This window comes from Myotis yumanensis, unplaced genomic scaffold, assembly GCF_028538775.1.
Source record: "Myotis yumanensis isolate MYYU_CA2020_CCGP unplaced genomic scaffold, mMyoYum1.0.hap1 SCAF_2, whole genome shotgun sequence".
Classification (NCBI taxonomy): Eukaryota; Metazoa; Chordata; class Mammalia; order Chiroptera; family Vespertilionidae; genus Myotis; species Myotis yumanensis.
The window spans coordinates 101,085,901-101,101,005 of NW_027223753.1; the positions used below are offsets into that span (position 1 = coordinate 101,085,901).

Consider the following 15,105-nt stretch of genomic DNA (forward strand, 5'->3'; position numbering starts at 1 on the left):
AATTCATGCACGGGTGGGGTCCTTCAGCCTGGCCTGCGCCCTCTTGCAATCTGGGACCCCTGAGGGGATGTCTGACTGCTAGTTTAGGCCCGATCCCTGCAGGTGGCCAGGGAAGAGCCCGAGTCGGGTGCCATGCCGCTCACTCTCATCCCAGCCTGCTGCGCCTGCCGCCACTGCTCAGTAGCTCTGCTTCGGAGTCGGGAGAGGGTCCCATGCCGCAGCTGTGCTCACCAGCCATGAGCCCGGCTTCTGGCTGAGCGGCGCTCCCCCTGTGGGAACGTACTGACCATGAGGGGGCAGCCCCTGCGTTGAGCATCTGCCCCCTGGTGATCAGTGCGCGTCATAGCAACTGGTCCACCAGTCATTCCGGTCATTTGGTCATAATGGTTGCATATATATATCCTCATACTTAGTTGCAGAGCTTGTTATATAGTAGGCATTGAATAAATAAATGGAGGAATAAATGAATGTACTAAATTCTTAAGAAATCTATGTTCTGCAAAGTTTGAATATGTTATTTTCTTTTTTTTCTCACTTCAGTTTCCTTATCTCTAAAATGGGAACGATACCAACTACTTCATAGGATTCTTGGGAGGTTGAAATAAAATAAGTATATTAACACTCTTAACTGTCCACTCTTAGTGGGCTGTTTAAACTGGGTTAATCTAGGGAAGGTGGGCTATAAGCAAACACACAGCCTATGGGCTTTAGTGCCTTCTCACCAAATCTGCAATATGTCTCACCCCCAGTTGCTGCCATCACTGCCTCACACCATGAACAGCCCTGGCCCTTCAACTGCTTCCCTCACCACCATTCTCTCTGCCTCACTCTCTTTTAACCCTGGCCTTGTCCATAGCTAAAAAGAGATACCCACTCTCATCTAGCAACATATCTTCCCTAAACAAGTAATACCATCGAGTTCCAACACAGTTCAACCTCTCAGCTCTAAAGTACTAACTAAAAGCCACCATCTATCAGGTGTTTCCTCTGTGCTATTTGTGCACTCTGTGTGTATTAATCCAATCTTCACAACAACTCCACGAGCTGCTATACCAGCACCCATGCTACAAATGGAGGAACCGAGGCACAGAAAGTCTAAGGAACATGCCCAAGACCATAGAGCGTGTGAGGATCATAGGGCACGTAAGGATCAAAGCTGGGGTCAGGGTTGTTGGCAGCCTGGCTACAGAATCTGCCCCCTTAACTATCCTCCCTCATCAAATGACGACAAGGGTCATGAAGCTCATCTATCTTTGTAGATGTGGAAACTGAGGCCCAGAAAGAGGATATTAGGAGATGACTGATGTCAGCACTTCTGGGGAGGCCACATGTCAACAATTCACTGTAGCCAGTCCTGCCCATGCCTCTCCAAGAGGTTTCCTGTCTCTGGAGAGAAAGACCCTTCAAAGCTTAGTAATAATCAGGATAAATAAGAACAATTACAATGATTATAACTAACATTTATTGAGTGCTTGCTATAATACAATAGAGCAACATTTTAAATGTTTCACGTACACTAAGACATTTAATCCTTACACCATCTAACCTCCTGGCCAGAAACAGAGAAACAAACACCATTTGGAGAGAAAGCATTCATACTGGCAAACAGATTCCAATCCAGCCTGGAACCCAAACTAGCCACTCACTAACTAGCTGGTGACTTTCCAAATTTTCCAGGTTATTGATGCTCCTTCTCCCCTCCCATGGGATCAAGTTCAGCAGCCCATATGCATGCATGTCCCCTAATGACATCAAAGGCCCTGGCCTTGGGTTTCCTCACCAGGGTCTCATAATGAGTCAGCTTTTGTTCCCAAGACTCTGCTCCACACTGAGGCTGGCCTGTGGCAAGCGTGCTACCTCAAAATGCTGCAAGTGCTCAGAACCAAAGGGCACTGTTTCAGAATCTCACTGCAGTGTTTCAGGAAGCCACTCTTGGGGGTCTGTGGGGTCTTACAAGACACTGGTGAGGTCAGAGAGCTCAGGGGATACCAAATTTGGAAAATATTTTGGGAATCCTGACACCATGGGATACCAAACACCTGTTCTGTGGCTTGGGAAAGGTGCAAAAGGCTCCATTTAAAATGGTGACATATTTTTCTAAAGATTATTTAACCAGAGGAAGCAGAGCCTGGTTATGAAGAGCACAGACCCCAAAGCCAGGCCAACTGAATTCCAGCTCTAGCACTTACTGGTTGGTGACCCTGGGCAAGTCATGTAACCTTCTCCCAACCGAAAAAAATAAGGACAGCAGAAAATTGCTTTGAAAATTAAGTACTTCACACAGTTTACTAAATGGCAACCATTGCTATTATTATCATTACTAGAAGCCTGGTGCATGGATTCATGCACCGGTGGGGTCTCTCAGCCTGGACAGTGATCAGGGTGATTGGGGCCGAGGGAGGTTGGCCAGCAGGGGGAGGGGCCGTGGGAGGTTGGCCGGCCAATCAGGGCCAGCCAGCTAGGGGGAGGGGCTGTGGGAGGTTGGCCAGCCTCAGGGAGTTGCTGCAGGAGGTTGGCCACCCCAATTGGGGCCATCAGGCCAGCCGGCCAGGGGGAAGTGGGGGAGCTGCAGGAGGTTGGCTGGCCAATTGGGGCCATCCAGCTAGGGGGAGGGGCTGCAGGAGGTTAGCTGGCTGGCCCCAGGGGGAGGGGCCGCAGGAGGCTGTCTTGAGCATCTGCCCCCTGGTGGTCAATGCGCATCATAACGATCGACCGATCAGTCGCTTAGGCTTTTATATATATAGATTGCTCCAACCTTTGAACAAAAAGGAAAAACAATACTACCATAGTTTCCCACATATATACACAAGGAAGGAACTCTTGCTATGTTTCCACATCTGGGCCTTAGGTTAAATTTTAAACTGTTACCATGTTAGGAAGCCACAAACCAAGAAAATAAAATGGCAAGAATGATCCTTTCCATTAAGGAGCACAGAAGCTACAGCCACATATGAATAAAGCACAAAAAGATATTAAACTTGGATCAACTAGGACCAGGCCTCGGTCCCTCAAGGAGAGATCTTGTAAAGATCCACAAAGGCTCCAGTAAACCAGTCTTCAACTCAGAAACTAGCAAAATGGAAAGCGGAGAGGAACCACTTTTATTCAGCAATAATTTCACAAATGGGAAAAGGTGGTGTAATAGTGATGGTGGTGACAACAGCTGCCATTCTGGGTGCATCTAATATGTGCCAGACACGAGGCAAAACAGCACATCCTCCCAGGAAATAATTTTGGCCCCATTTCATGGATGACAAAATCAAGGCTCAGACAGGGGAGGCAACATACCTAAAGCCAGCTGGGAAGAGGAAGAATTGGGGTTTTATGGGACCTCAAAGCCTGTGCTCTGTGCTGCACAGTTTCACATTATTAACCTTGGTTCCTCTACATCTAGCTCAGTGTCTAGCACAAAGTACGCTCTCAGTAACTGTTTGCTGAGTGAATAAGAAAACAAAACAAACAGGAAAGTGCAACATTGGGTACCCTTGGGTCACAAACATCTCCCCAGAGAACAAAGCAACCCTCCAAGCTAAGGAGGGCATGTCTAATCCATGGGCTCATTCACTTGCTCACTCGGGTGGTGCCTGTCATGGGCCTAGGGCCTGGAGGGCACTCACCCAGCTGGGGTCAGCTATGCAGCCAGAGGAGTGGCAGGTCCAGGGGAACCATGCCATGTTTTCCACCACAATCACCGTAACTTTTCTCTCAGCAGCAGCTCATGCAATGGGAGCAGCCAGATTTGGTAAGGCCACAACAATAATTCTTCAAGAGCCTTAATGGCCTTTAAACTCATTATGATTTGCTTTTGAGGACAAAAAAATCACACTCAACAGCCTCTGAGCATCCTCCCCCACCACACAAATACACATTTACACAAGGGACCTGGGCCACCTCTGCAGAACTCTCCCCACGCCCCTGGCAGGATCTAAGCCCATCAGAGCTTGCCACTGTGCTTATAGGAGGATATTCCATCATAATTCAAAGGAAATTTACAAAAGAGGAAGGAAGAAAATCCAAGGGGTTAGTGGCAGTGGGAAGAGCAGAATGCTGACTTGAATGATCGAGCCATCTGACTGAAGGCTTGGGACTGGCCAGCTGGGCAAAGGCTTTTAGACACCCATTTTCTCAGGTACCTCTGTGAAGCAGTATTATTATTCCCTTCCACAGAGGGGGAGACTGAGACTAAGAGGGGTGTGGTAGCTTGTACATGAGTTTGAGCAAGGATTTGAAACAAAGTCTGTTTGCCTCTCAGAGCTGCCCTTAACTCCGATTCTCCTAGCAAACCATGACCCCATGTTCCAGAGTCCAGCCAGTTAACACACACAGGCACACCAAGCTCCCACAAACCAGGGAGCCCTGTCCAATCCCTTCCAGAAACACCTATTTGAGCAGTCATCTCACTGTTTGTGCAGATGTCAGTCCTGTCCTTGTTTTTGAACTGAAGCTGTGTAAATATTAGCACAACTAGTTCAGAGTCAGACTTCTTTGAGCAAAAGCATGAAAATCCTGGCAGGGCTGTCAAGGGCCTGTTAGAGGCCCGACATCAGAACATCTGGGTTTCACTCCAGGCTCCCCTTGTAATATTCTGCCTAAGTCACTGGATTCCCTACCCAACGTGCCTATTTAGAAAGGGAGAGTAGGGAGAGACCAGGGCTCTTTAAGGCTCAAACAGCAGAGCATCAGGTGCTGCACACAAGGGCTATCAGAAAAGCTTGTGCACTATACCATGAGAGGTTGTCTTGGAGTGTTACAGACTGGGGTTCTCCCAAGGTCTCTGGAGCATGCTGCATCCTTTCGGGGTTAAGAGAGGGGGAGATGGCAAGCTGGCCAGTGCAAGGAGCTCCTGACTGAGCCTCTGCAGACCAGAAGCTGGGCTGATTCTCACTGGCCCTCCCTGGGCTTCCTTCAGAACCACATCCCAGGCACTAAGGAGCAAATGTGACCTGACTGTGGCGAGGCTGAAGGGTGAACTAATATGTCCCCAGCACCTAGAACAGCGACTGTACACAGCAGGCACTCAGTAAACCACAGAGCCTTGGTGCTGACAAGGCTGAACACTCAAACTCCTGTGTTCTCTCCTGCAATATGGGGATGCCAGTACCACAAGGACAAGAATGCAATACCAGGTGGGACAGCTGCTTAAGGCAGTGGCATGTGTGGGATATGAATATCAGGACCCTCATTCTCAGACTGATCCCCTGATTCCAGACAGCTGGCGCTGCAGCTGCAGCTTGTTTGGCCTCTACCCCAGATGCAAGGAACAATGGTCCTTGGGAACTGCACCCACACCACCTCACATGAAGCCTCAGGCCCCTGGGGTGAGGAAGAGACAGAGGGGAACATATGCATGTCCTCAGTGCAACTGCCAGCTGGTTGCAGGTGGACATCCCCCAGGGGGCCTGACACAAGCCAAATTAGCTTGTCAACGGCCCCCCCTCCCCCGCCCCACCTCATAACCTGTGCTCCTAGGAGGGGCCTGAAGACAGCTCAGAGGGCAGCTGTGCTGGCGAGGGGAGCAAGGAAACCAATATTCCTCACACATACACACGCTCTATCGCCATAAATATGGGCCCTTGGATGTTCAAACAGCCACCCACAGGCTGTGAAGCAGAAAAGGGTTGGTTTCTGGGACACTGCTCCCTCTCCCCTTCTCTATTCCTGATCATACCAGGCATATATGAACAAACACCCCCAATCCCACCAGCAGTCCCCTCACAGCCACAACAGTAGCCACACAGAACTCAACCTTCCTCAGTTCCAGGTGTTCCAGTGCACTCCCAGGTGGCCCTGGCTGGAGGACACCAGAACCACCTGTGCACAACACCTGAACGGGTCCCTCAGCCTTGCGCACACCCCCTGACAGAGTGGACACATAATCCCAAGCACCAGCCTAGGGTCTCACAAAAACAGGCCTGCAGGACACAAGAGCAGACACCACTGGCCACACTTCCTCTCACAAGCTCCCTACCACTTGCTCTCCCGCCTCCACCAGATACCAACTCCCATCAGTTTGTCCCACGTGTGTATCCAGTCACTCATGGGCATGAAGACACACACCTCCCGTTCTGGCAGCATCTGTTTCTCACACGCACAAGACTGGGTCCTGTGTCCGGCTCACCGCACGAACACAGACACGCTCCATCCTGTCTCACAGGCGTCTGTCCCGACGGTCTCGCGAACTCTCGCCCACCCATGCCCAGGGCCTCTCCGTGGCGCACACACGCACTCCCGGCCGTCTCCAGCAAACCATCGCACAAAGCGCACGGCGCACGGCTCTCAGGAGCCCACCCTACGCGGCGCGCTGCTGGGCCGGGCCGGCGACGCGGCGCCCCGCCCGCAGGCGACCTCCCTCAGCCCTCCCGCCGCCCTCGCTCCAGCTCCCGCCCCTCGGCCCCCCCTGCCTCAGCCCGCCCGGGCCCTTACCCGCTGTCAAGCTCCAGCTCCAGCAGAGACTGGGTCCGCTCCGAATGGCAGTGTAGGCACCACATGGTGGCTGCGGCGGGAGCTGGCGGCCCCGGCGCCCGGGGCCCAGGCCGGGCCGAGAACCGCCCACTCCGGCCAGGGGCGCCGGATCCCGGGGCCCAGGCCGGACAACCAGGGGACCTGATCACCCGCCACGCGATCGCCTGGGCGACCACCAGTGCCTACTAGTTCCCACCGCCCCGGCCCCAAGCCAGGTACCCAGGCCGCCAAGCCCGGCCCTCCTCCGCCGCCGCCGCCGCCCCGCCCGCCGGTCGCCACGCGAGGCCGGGCCGCAGGAATGTGGCCCGGGAGGGGGCGGGGCCAGGAGGCGGGGTCGCCGGAGGGAGCGTGGGGACAAGGCAGAAAGGGGCGGGGCTGCAGGAAGGGGCGGGACTAGCAGAGCCGCAGCTGGAGGGGTGACAGGCGCAGGGGCAGGATTCTCAGGCACCAGCCTCCCCTGTTCCAGCAAGCTAGGTCCTTTTGGGGCGGGGGCGGGCTGTGTACCTCTCCAACATAGATCTCCCCAAAGTGCAAGCACAACAGGTACAAAAGCCCAAACCAGCTAACTGTAGCCTGCTCTGCTGATGGCGCCGATGTCTGCCAATCCTGTCTTGGCCTCAGTTTATAAAACTGGGCCTTTACTGTCCTAGATGGTGTAATTCTGAGGCTCTGATGCTCAGTTTACCCTACTATAGGCAATCATGGCTTGCTGTTCTCAATTTGCATATTTACTTGTTTATTATCTATTCTTGGGCTTCATGAAGGCATGCATAGTGCCCAGCACCCACACTTGTGGAATACCCAAATATAGTTGGGAGATATCAAGCGGATATAGATACGATCAAAACCCCACTTGTTTTGGGCCACCCCACTTATCCTAGGCTACCCCACCCACAAGTCCATCACCTGGTGGGCCAGGCAGCTGGCAGTTCTGTGGGATTCAGGAAGTGTAGACCCACTAAAGTAGGAACATCATCTTGAGTCCTTTTCAATTTGTTTTTATTGTTTTTTTTTTTTTTTTAGAGAGATAGGAAGGGCTAGGGAAAGAGAGAAACATAGATCAGCTGCCTCCTGCACACTCCCTACCAGGGATGTAGCCCGAAACCCGGGTATGTGCCTGGACTGGGAATAGAAACAGTGATCTCTCCGTGCATGGGACGACCCGCAACCAACTGAGCCACACTGTTAAAAGACCATAATCCTGTCCTGCATCCCGTTTGGGTGAGGTGGGAAGAGTTGGGGGCAGGGGTGGGGGGGTAGAGGGGGCCATAACTCCACCCCAGCTTGAACTGCCTTCTAAAAATAGGCTGCAGTAAACAGCCAAGAGAATTCCCCAACCCAGCTGCTAGGGCACTCCAGACAGGCTCCAACAGCCTCAAGACCCAATTCTTTAAGAATTCCAGGCACTTCTTCAGGGCCAGGGCCTCACCACTCACCAGACATTGTTCCAGCTGGGATTTAGAAGAAGGGTTAAATTTCACTGTTAGCGTTTGGAGCACCACAGGGTGGAGTGTCTGAAAACCAGATGCCTCCTAATTCTCTTGTCTGTTTTTATCTTCCTGCTAAATGTGCCTCTTGCTTCTGCTCAGTTAACTGCCTCACAGATTAATAATTTAGCAAATTATGAGGTGAGCAAGAAAAGTTCCAGCCTGGAGAGACAGAGAAAGCCATTTTTTCTGCTGAAATGACTAAACTGGGAAGAATTCTTACATGTATCATTTGGGCAAATTGCTTAGCCTTCCGAGTCTCAATTTCCTCAACTGTAAAATGTGGCTCATCAGCCACCTCTACCCTGGCTAATTCACCTTGCCATTTAATTTAATTTATCAAGCATTTATTAGTGCTTATTCTGTGCATGTCTTCTGAGACCTCAATGAGGAGATACTGCTGTGACAAGTGTCCCCCAGTATGATGTCATGATAGTCTGGAGGAAGGAGCCTATAACTCTTCCCCATGAGAAGCTCCAAAGATAAAGGGACATTTGGACTTGACCTTGAGGGATGAGTAGGAGCCCATGTAGAGGGGTTGTAGGATACAAGAAAATCATAAAAATGTTACTTCCACTGTATTTTCCTGGGTTTCAGTCCTGAGCTGCTGTCTTGGCCCATTTCACATGCCATAACCAAACTTTGTTCCCTCGCCCTGGCTTCTAAAAGCCTCCCATTTTCTTTCTTTTTTAAAATATGTTTTTATTGATTTCAGAGAGGAATGGAGAGAGTGAGAGAGATAGAAACATCAATGATGAGAGAGAATCATTGATTGGGTGCCTCTTGCACACCCCCAAGTGGGGATCGAGCCTGCAACCGGGCATGTGCCCTTGACCGGAGCCCGGGACCCTTCAGTACACAGGCCGACACTCTATCCACTGAGCCAGACCGGCTAGGGCAAGCCTTCCATTTTCCATAGCCTCCCTGTACTCCTTGGACCAGACAAGTGGCACTCCCCCAAAGGTAAAATTTGCAGTCCTTCTCCTAGAGCTGTCAGGATAAAGGCCCGCCTCCCTACATGGCTGGCTTTGAGGCCTGTGTGGTCTGCTTCTGGTTCATCTTTCCAGCTCTGTCCTTCATTATATCCCCACTATGCACACCACACCTCCAGGAATACTAAACTTCTTTGAGACCCCTAAATTCCCCACTATGCCTGACTCATGGTTAGGACATGGGTTTCAGCTTTCGATGTCACTTCTCCCAGAAAACCACCTCTGTCTGGCCCCTATTCCAAGTTACAAACTCCTCTGGTAAAGTACACTCTCATGTTACTCTGCAGCTGCTCTTTCGTCACACCCTTGAGCTACCATTGCCAGGGTTGGGCCTGTGTCCTTCTCTGTAGCATCCCTTATGCCTACTATGAGGCCAGGGACACAGAAGTGCCCAGCAGCTGAATAAATCAAAGGTTGGTAAACGAAACCTTGACAGCCAAATTTAGTCCACTGCCTGCTTTTTTAAAATAATGTCTTTTACCTATTCATTTACATATTTTTTATGGATACTATTGTGCTATAACAGAGTTGAGCAGTTGCAACAGAGATGTATGGCTTGCAAAGCTTAAAATACTTATAGCTCTCCACAGAAAAATTTTGTCAACCCTGAGATAAATGAAGCTTCCCTGAAGAAGTTTCACATTGGTTCCAGCTATGCCTTGCCTTTTCAGCCAGACCACCAGTGTCCTGACTCAGGCCCTATGGACAAAACCTGGAAGAGAAGAATCAGACATCCTGGGGGAAGAAGATCATTAAAACAACAGGGTCAGGAGAGAGAACCATGATAGCAGTGTAGGTAAACGTGGGTACTCACCGCCTCCCATAACCACATCAAAATTGCAACTAAAATACAGAACAACCATCATTCAGAACCACCTGAAAGCTGGCTGAATTAGAGAAGTAAAGAAGAAAGCACATTAAGACTGGTAGAAAGGGCAGAGGCATGGAACGGGTTGGTCTGACACCCACGTGTGCTGTTTTTTAATTGGGAAGAAATTATCCCTGTAGAGGCTGCCTGTGAAGAGCAAGGGGTCCTAGCCCCACACCAGACTCCCAATCCATGGTCTCAGAGCTGGGAAGAGAAGACCGCATAATTTTGGATTGTGAAAACCAGCATGGATTGAGGCTGCTCGACATCCAAGTGTCCCTCTTAAAGGGCCAGTGCACAAACTTACTTGGACCTGTACAAACTCCAGCACCACAAGGTATTGGGGGACCCAGACACATATGGGGAGGAACTGGATTGTCTGGAATCAGGGCAGGAACTCTAGGGCAGCTTTCTCCCAGATAGGCATGCTCGAAGGGGTCATTGTTCCTGTGCTGGGACCTCCCCTGTCCCAGGGATGACTGGCAGCCATATATAAATCTCCATCAGCCCGGAGCACACTGTTTACTCAGCCCTGGTGATTCCCTGGGAACCTGACCCATCCAATTTGCTGCCCCACCCAAGCTGTTTGCAGCAGCTTTTCCATATGAATGGCCTATTCTGGCTCAGACTTCAGACTTTGCTAAAATCTCTCAAACAAGCTGCAGTTCATGACAGCAAGCCCCAAACCTATCAATAAAAGGACCAAGACACAACACTAGCACCAGCCTGCCTTGCTTCACATCTGGGCTTCACCTGGGTAATTCCAAACCCAATACAAATAGAAGCCATCTGCAGATTTCTCTGTAGCTCCTGCCAGGTGGCCCCAGGGAGTGGCTGACTTTGCACCTCCATGGAGACCCTAGAGCCAGGACACCCAGTGGACAGCTTCAGACCATAGCAGACTACAACTCTACACATCCACAAGCAACACACTCAAGGGGCAGACTCAGTGAGCACCAAGGCCCCACTGAAGCAAGTCCTCTCCAGAGGATGTCTCCTGCACAGCAGCTCTCCCACTATAGTCACAGCAGTCCTCACAGCTAATTGGCCTGGAGGTCAATTTCTCCCAGTACACCAACAGACTCAACTACAACAAGACTGTGCACACAGCCAACACAGGGGTTCACCTAGACTACCCAACTCAGGTGCCTGGGGAGGCTGAGCCACTGGGCCCTACAGGATACCTACTACACAAGGCCACTCTACCAATTCCAGGAAACATAGCAGCTTTACCTAATACATAGAAACAAACATAGGGAAGCAAACAAAATACAGAGACAAAGAAACATGTTACAAATGAAAGAAATGGAAGAAAGCAAACTACTAGATACAGAGTTCAAAACAATGATTATAAGGTTACTCAAGAATCTTCATGAGAGCTTCAAGGGACTTAGTGAGACTTTCAAGGATCTTAGTGAGAATGTCAAAGACATGAAAAAGGACCAGTCAGAAATTAAGCATAGTCTACGTCCATACCACCCTGAATGCGCCCGATCTCATCTGATCTCGGAAGCTAAGCAGGGTCGGGCCTGGTTAGTACTTGGATGGGAGAAATTAAGCATACACTAACTGAAATAAAGAATAATTTACAGGGATTCAACAGTAGAGTAGAGGATTCTGAGAATCAAATCAATGATTTGAAATATGAGGAAGCAAAAGACACCCAATCAGAAGAGCAAAAAGAAAAAAGAATAAGAAAATATGAAGATAGTCTAAGAAGCCTTTGAGATAACTTTAAGCATACCAACATTCACATTATGGGGGTGCCAGAAGGAGAGAGAGCACGAAAGGTATTGAAAACCTATTTGAAGAAATAATGACAAAAAACTTCCCCTACCTGGTGAAAGAAATAGACTTACAAGCCCAGGAAGTGCAGAGTCCCAAACAAGAGGAACCCAAAGAGGCCTGCACCAAGACACATCATAATTAAAATGCCAAGAGTTACAGACAAAGAGAGAATCTTAAAAGCAGTAAGAGAATAGCAGTTAGTTACCTACAATGGAGTGCCATACAGCTGTCAGTCTATTTCTCAACAGAAACTTTGCATGCCAGAAGGGAGTGGCAAGAAATATTCAAAGTGATGAAAAGCAAGGACCTACAACCAAGATTACTCTACCCAGCAGAGCTATCATTTGGAATTGAAGGTCAGATGAAGAGCTTCACAGATGGCCTGCTGGCATGGCTCAGTGGTTGAATGTCAACCTATGAACCAGGAGGTCATGGTTCAATTCCTGGTCAGGCCATATGCCCTTGTTGCAAGCTCGATACCCAGTGTGGGGCATGCAGGAGGCAGCCAATGAATGATTCTCTCTCATCATTGATTTTTCTTTCTTTCTTTTTTTTTCTTTAGAGAGAGTGGAAGAGAGAGGGAAAGACAGAAACATTGATGTGAAAGAAAAACTTCAATTGGTTGCCTCCTGCACAAGCCCCAACCAGGGCCCGCGCCAGGGAGGAGCCTGCAACCAAGGTACGTGCCCTTGACCTGAATCAAACCTGGGACCCTTGGGTCCGCAGGCTGGCGCTCTATCCACTGAGCCAAACTGGTTAGGGGTCATCACTGATGTTTCTATCTCTCTCCCGTCCTTTCTGAAATAAATAAAAAAATATGTTTTTTTAAAAAGAGCTTTTCAGATAAGAAAAAGCTAAAGGAGTTCATCACCAGCAAAGCAGTATTACATGAAATGTTGAAAGGTATTCTTTAAGAAGAGGAAGAAGAAGATGGAGGAGGGGGAGGAGGAGGAGGAGGAGGAGGAGGAGGAGGAGGAGGAGGAGGAGGAGGAGAAGAAGAAGAAGAAGAAGAAGAAGAAGAAGAAGAAGAAAGAACAATAAAATGGCAATAAATACATATCTATAAACTATTGAATATAAAGAAAAACTAACAAGATATCTAATGAACAAAATAAACTAGTGAATAAAATAGAATCAGAGGTATGGAAACATGGAACAGATTGACGAATCTCAGAGAGAAGGGGGAAGAGGGGTTGGAAGAGATTAACCAAAGATCTTATATGCATATATGCATTACCTATGGACACAGACAATAGGATGGTAAAGGCCTGGGGCAGAGTGGGAACCAGGTGGAAGGGGACAATGGGGGGGGGGGGGGAAGAGGGATATATGTAATACTCTCAACAATAAAGATTTTAATAATAATAATAATAATAATAAGTAGTAGTAGTAGTAGTAGTAGTAGTAGTTGTAGTAGTTGGTAGCTACATCAGGATGAAATAAAAATAAAATAAAACAACAGGGTCAGGCCAGGTGACCTTCAGACAAGATGGACACAAGATAGTACAATTCACTATTAAGAACAAATCCTACAAACTATCTACCCATGTGCACAAAGAGTTAGGTCCAAGGATTTAGTTGTTTGTAACAGCAGAACACAGAGAAGGAAACACACAATGTCCCTCAATGGGGACTGACTAAATAAACTGTGGTACTTAAATGGAGTACTATGTTTAAATGATGGCAGCAGCATCATACACACTTATGGGAAAAGATCTGAGACATAACATTGACATTGAAAGTACAGAAAATGTGAAATGTATTTATAATAAGATACATAGAACACTAGTGCATATATAGGGTAATGTAAGTGTAGACTATTTCTTAAAGGGGACCCAAGAAACAGGTACAAGGCTTGCCTCTGGGAAGAGAAGCTGGGGGTTCCAGAGATTCCTGGAAATGGGCCCCTGCCCTCTAAGTTGGAGGTCTAGGTAGAACAGAGTGGGAAGGAGGAAGGAAGACTTTTCACTTTATGCCCTTGCATAGTGTTCAAATTTTTAAATAAGTGTTTATTACCATAAGAAAAAAAGGCCAGTGAAATAAATAAATAAATAAATAAATGAATGTAATCCAAGGGATTAGAAGTCTTCTGACATCTTATAGCATTTTCTAGGAGACTCTGAAGCCTGCCAGAGCCAGTCCACAAATACCTGAATTCCAGACTATACCTAAACTGCCTATGGCCACTACAATTTCCTTGTCTTTTGAGCAGGCTGTGTCTTACTGGCAGCTGTAAAAATCAATTACATTTGCATTATGATCCATTCCAGCTTTCCTCTCTGTGTCTATGGGTCATTAATATGTTATTCTTCATAGCAGTGAAACAAACATCCCTGTATCACAGCCAGAATGTTGGGTCTAGGAGGAAGCTCTGTGATACCCCTCCTGCCCAACCCCTTATTTGTCAGACAGGGAAAGTGAGACCCAGAGAGATGAAGGGATGAAAGCTGACAATGACTGACCCAGGCGACCTGCCTCCCAGGCTACAGTGGCCCCTGATGGGATGGCACCACAGGAACATGGACCGTTTAGCATACAACCGGGTATGGGTTCCACACAGAACGGAACTTATTCGTATGAATGTTGGATGCTGTAAAAAAAACTGAAGACAGCTGCGCAGAACATGGAACTCTCTGGTGTGACATCTCAGGAAACCTAGTCAGTCCTCAGAAGAGAAATTATCCAGATAAATAAAGCTTACCTCATTAAGTGCCAAGTTACCTTTTCAATTTCAATCATTTTTAATAGAAACCACTTGCAAATCATGGACTTCTCTGATCTTACTAAACAAAGTAAACTAAATGACATTGGCATAACTTAGTTTGGAGGTTGAGGGTTGTTTACCCGAAGTGGACAATATGGCCTTTTACCTGCTCAAGCATCACCTGGGTTGTCCTTAGCTAAGTTACTAAACTCTGAGCCTTAGTTTAAAGCCCATCTCACAGCCTATATTTTTATCTTGCTTAAGTACTTGGTAACTTATTTCCTGTCTGACTCTTCTATCAGAATGAAGCTCTGTGAAGGAGGGGACTTTGTTCACCACTGTATCCCAGTACCCAGGTAGCGCTGGTGTACAGTAGGTGCTCAATAAATGTAAGATAAATGAATGAATCCTGTTGAACCGGATTCATTATGGCTCAGGGACAAACACAGGGGTGGTGCAAGACTTGTGAGCCAGGAAGGGAACAGAAGACCCCATTCCTGATCTCCATTCTCACCCTTGTCTTATTCAATCTGAGCTAACACCCTTCTTCATACGCCATAGTTTCTGAAAGGGCCAGGTGAAAATGTTTTTCAAAAACACTGATTCTTATCTCCACTACTTACAGGAACCTGTCAGCTAAAGGTTTTATTTAAAAAACAACACTGACACCCTTTGGCAAAGCAAATGAACATCCTTCATATATTTGGTTTCTTTCCTAGTAGCTTTGCTTAAACTGGAGCCAGTCTGCATTAAAGGGAGTGAGGAAACTGAGGAAACCTAGAAAAACAGAGAGAGAAAGCTGCG

The 15,105-nt window shown here is 48.2% G+C and overlaps 1 protein-coding gene across 9 annotated transcripts in view; it reads right to left on the reverse strand.

Annotated features, from left to right (window-relative positions):
- The window catches only part of IQSEC1 (IQ motif and Sec7 domain ArfGEF 1), a 189,316-nt gene that overhangs the window by 75,917 nt on the left and 98,294 nt on the right, over nucleotides 1–15,105 (reverse strand). For 2 of the 9 annotated variants that reach the window (XM_070405878.1, XM_070405875.1), the window contains exon 1: nucleotides 6,424–6,709. The exons of the other annotated variants lie outside the window; for them this stretch is intronic. In XM_070405878.1, coding sequence (XP_070261979.1) covers nucleotides 6,424–6,488 — 65 coding nt within the window. In that variant the 5' untranslated portion in view covers nucleotides 6,489–6,709. Of the gene's footprint in view, nucleotides 1–6,423; nucleotides 6,710–15,105 lie in introns of those variants that run through there. 9 annotated transcript variants of the gene reach the window in all.